This window comes from Pinus tabuliformis, chromosome 3_2, assembly GCF_031772625.1.
Source record: "Pinus tabuliformis cultivar Carrire ecotype Pingquan chromosome 3_2, CPIR1, whole genome shotgun sequence".
Taxonomy (NCBI): Eukaryota; Viridiplantae; Streptophyta; class Pinopsida; order Pinales; family Pinaceae; genus Pinus; species Pinus tabuliformis.
Genome location: NC_142302.1, coordinates 866,088,064 through 866,092,231, shown reverse-complemented (window position 1 = coordinate 866,092,231; position 4,168 = coordinate 866,088,064). Strand labels below are relative to the sequence as shown.

The following is a 4,168-nucleotide window of genomic DNA, read 5'->3' as shown; positions in this document are numbered from 1 at the left end:
GACAAGCCAGTCAAGAAATAGATGTCCACTACAGTCAAGGGGATGGATTTGCCCCTGATCTGGAACACCCGATTGGTAGGATCCCAAGCATCGAGTAAATATTGCAGTAAGTTGATCTGTTGCCTCATGCTAGAAATGCGGAAAAACTTCAGCAAGCCACAGTTCTGCAGTGCGTTTACTGTAACTGGATCATGTAGGGAAAACATGTCCTCTTCTTCATGCTCACATTCTCACCATGTAATAGTTATTGTTGGACACCTAATCCTAAATGGGTTAGTGTGGAAGTCGAATGGACAAAAGCAGTCCAAGAGACCTTGGGATCTGAAACCCAAGAGTCACATATTGTACTATAAATGTATATCTGATGTTAATAAAAAATTGTACTCACATGATTTATCTTTCCTATTCTATGTTTCCCATGTGTGTTTAACATGGTATCAGAGCAGGCGTATTCCTGCCCTGCATAATTAATGTGAGCCATTTGTCTTATGGCCTTTCTGTGCAGTCATTTCTGCCATCAATTCTGCATCTCAGGAATATTTTCTCACGAATATTTCTTCAGCTAAATGTTAGCTGCTCCTGGCACTATCTAGCACTATCCAAGTGGTTCTTCTGACATGTATGTCTGCCATAATTTTACCTGCGCTCTCTGTCCGTAAGCGTTTCATGCTCTCTCACTTATTCATAAAATGACTCTGACTGTTCAGCTCTTTCACTCATTCATAAACATTTCTGACATAAACGTCTCTGACCTGGAGCTATATTGAATGCATCGAAAAAGACTGAGTGCATTGTATGCTCCGTTACAAAACTGGTTATCAGTGTATGGTGAGTGTATTGGCATCGGTTGATGGTATTTACTTATTATATATGACTGGTGTTGAACATTGTGCAATAAAAAAAAAAAAACTGCTCCAGTGCCTGAAGCATACCACCAAACCCAGTAATCCCACTCCACTGTGTCGCTGTGTTGTTGTATGCGATACTACAAGCTTGACATAAGCCTGAATCCATCATTTCCACCCTGTCTTCTCTGCAGGTTTTTGTTCGAAAATCTTCTGGGCTTAAACAAGCAGCAGATCACGCAGTGCCTTAAAGATCCACTGAGCCTTCGTGGATTTGAAACAAATTTAAATTCGAAAGATAATGTCTCCATAACCGTTACCAAATTTATTCAGGATGCTGAGAAATGCGTGGAGTCGGACCAGGTTGCTTCGCCACGGGTTGAGATGATCCGTCGAGTTACTGGACTAGAATATGAGTTTTTACTGAGGGGGAGGTTACAAAAGTTGGAGATTCCTTTCCAGTCAGAAGAAGCCTTACGTGCTGCGGGGTTTAGTAAGACGCCAGATGTTAAATTGGAGGTTCCTATTGGTGTTTGTGGTCGCATAGTTAACTGGATTGACATCAAAGCTTCCTTTGGGGATGAATACAACCACCGGGTCCAAGGAATTCAACAATTTCAGAGGTACGTGAACAGATTTGGTTCTGGGCTGGTTATTTATTGGTTTGGATTCGTTGATGAGCTTAATGATCATCCAGATGTTTTATTATTGGATCACTTCCCAAATGATGAAGAAATTTACTGCCTGCCAAGATTGAATGTGTCACCGCGGCCATGACAGGAAATTTGAACAGTAAATTTCCACCTCGAAGAGAATTCCCAGTGAATTGGCCTTACTCGTACATAGAGGAAAAACCGGTCAGATTCGAACCAGCCGGTTCAAACCACACTCAGCTATAGGAGTTGCATAAAATATATGGTGCCATATTGAAAATGAAAGGGGAATGTCTTTCATTGCTTTGTAATACATGTTTGGTTGGCTATTAAGGCTAAGTGAAAGGAATCTCTCTTCAGATAGGAAGTGCATCTACTCCATAAACACGTTGGGCATTTGCTTGAGGATCGAAGATGCGATGCTATAACTCAGAGTTTGAAATCTGAGTTGCGTCCAATAATTTAAAGGGTAGAGTGGTGAACGCTGCCTACTCTGCCTGAAGGGTTGCTGCCTGGAATGCGTGAGGGTGTCGAAGGAGCTCCTCTCCTCTATCTTGTCGTGGCTGGTGCATTGAAGTAGGCATTATGACTGTGACATAGATTACTTCTCCTGCACATATGGACTGTATGTTGGTATTTTAATCATCCCTGCAAAGCACCATACGTCGTTGCACAGTCACTAGACGTTGTGTATATGTTGACTGCGTTGAAAGCCTGCGACTCTGTTGAATGCTGGCGACTCCACTCCACCATGCAGCCCTCCGCCAATGGTACATACCTACTGCTCTGTGATATTTAAACAATTAAATGTGTTGGTTCAACTATTGAAGTCGTTGTTGCATTGAATGGTGTGTTAAAGTCTGGTCCCATTTCCAGGATACCATGAAATTCTTGATTAGTTATATGCATTAGACTATGGTTCTATTGTCGTTGAAGGTTGAGAGAAGCGGAGCATATCACATTCCCCATTCAAAATCGTTGTAACAAATTGGGCAACTCATGCCACTCTTTTGAAACAGACATTGTTAATTGTTGTATTGGGATTTTTCTGCGGTCATTCTATCGGTAGTTCCCTCCGGTGGCAACAGAAAGCCATATTTCATTAGTAAGCATCCAAACATTTTTTAATGGTTGTTTGGAAAAAATAAAGCAAAAATTAAGGTGGATTGAGGTTAAGAGAATTAAGAGGGTCGGAAAACACCATATATTTGTATGCTGGGTGATAATTTAGAAGTATAATTCATGTGGTGTATTGTGCGTTGTATTTGAATGCTGGACTTGTAAAACACCATAGATTATTCCAGCAGAGAATTATATGTGCCCTATATCGGTTTGGTTTCTACATTACAAGTGATGTTTTTTATATTTGGAATATTCAACACGCTGGGATTTGTCTAGTCGTGTTAGACAGCTAAGCCTCCATTTCCATTCATCAATATTGGCCACTGACGAATATACACTGGGCATTCAGATAAATCATTATCAAAAGCATGTGTTGACACCTATTCTGGATCTAGAATCAAAAATTTGGGTCAACTTTCAACAGAAACGCAGATAGAGCAGAAAAAGCAGTGCTACCAATTTCTGCCAGTGGTTGATGTGCATCTCTAGCCTCTTGCTCAGGTTCTTCATTGATAGACTCAAATTCCTTCTGCTCTGCAATTATTGACTCCTTATGGTATTCAGCATTCAGTGCTTTTTCTAGAAGTGATACCCTCTTTCTAATAAACTCAAGGAGCCTCTTTTGTATATCTCTTAATTGGGCAAGAAGATTCTCTGAAGATCCAGCTTGAGGCAGCTGGCTTCTCTTCTCAGTTGCCAATGTTGCTGTTGCTGCTGCCCCAGTTGTGAAACTATATTTAAAACCCATTATAGTTTCTGTTCCTTGATTCATTTGCTGCACATTTACAAAGGATTTTTCTATGTCTTTGTACTGTGAGTGGGCATCACTTTTACTCATTGGGTCATAGTTGTAATCAGTGTTTTAAAGGGGTGTAATTTTGATAATGAATAATATGCCTTGAATTACTGAAATATTAGAGTTCTTAAAAACTCTGATATATTCCTCTAATCATGAAACATTCCAAATCAGCAAAGGCTCTCTCTTAGAAATTTAAACATGTCTACAGTATGCACAAGAGAAGATCGATTTTTTGCAGCTTGAATCACAGCTACAGCAAGAAGAGCTACATCAAAATAGACATCATTCTGAACCTGTTTCTGTTCAGAACATTGAGACTGCAACCCATCAGAAGCAAGTCAATAAAGCAGATTTAATACCCAATAAAACAACAGTTGCAAATGCAGATGCAGAAACTCAGTCTGCACTTCCCAAGCCCATCATCAGACCTTGGGAACAGCTTGTCCACAACAAGCACAGAACTGGTCTTGGATATGACAAGGACTTGTCCTTTCATATTCCAGACTATGCCAAGCCCATTCAGTTTCAGAGTACTGGATTCATTCATGACAGTTCAGTTGCTCCTCATGACAGTGCACCTCCAGCTGTTCCAGATTCTACTCCTCTTCCACCGCAACAACAACAACAAAAACAACAGATTGTGAAATGCCAACACTGTGACCGAGTTGGCCATTTGAAAGATCACTGTTTTGATCTTCATCCATGTAAGCACTGTCACAAAACCAGTCATTCTTCACACAGATGCTTCA

At 40.5% G+C, this 4,168-nt stretch overlaps 1 protein-coding gene across 1 annotated transcript; it reads left to right on the top strand.

Moving 5' to 3' along the window:
• The first annotated feature begins 977 nt into the window (after nt 1-977).
• LOC149183393 (uncharacterized) lies at nt 978-1,843 on the top strand. The gene has a single exon (XM_089414935.1). It carries the CDS (start codon nt 978-980, stop codon nt 1,620-1,622), a length of 645 nt encoding a protein of 214 aa, XP_089271061.1. The 3' UTR covers nt 1,623-1,843.
• Nucleotides 1,844-4,168: the final 2,325 nt, after the last annotated feature.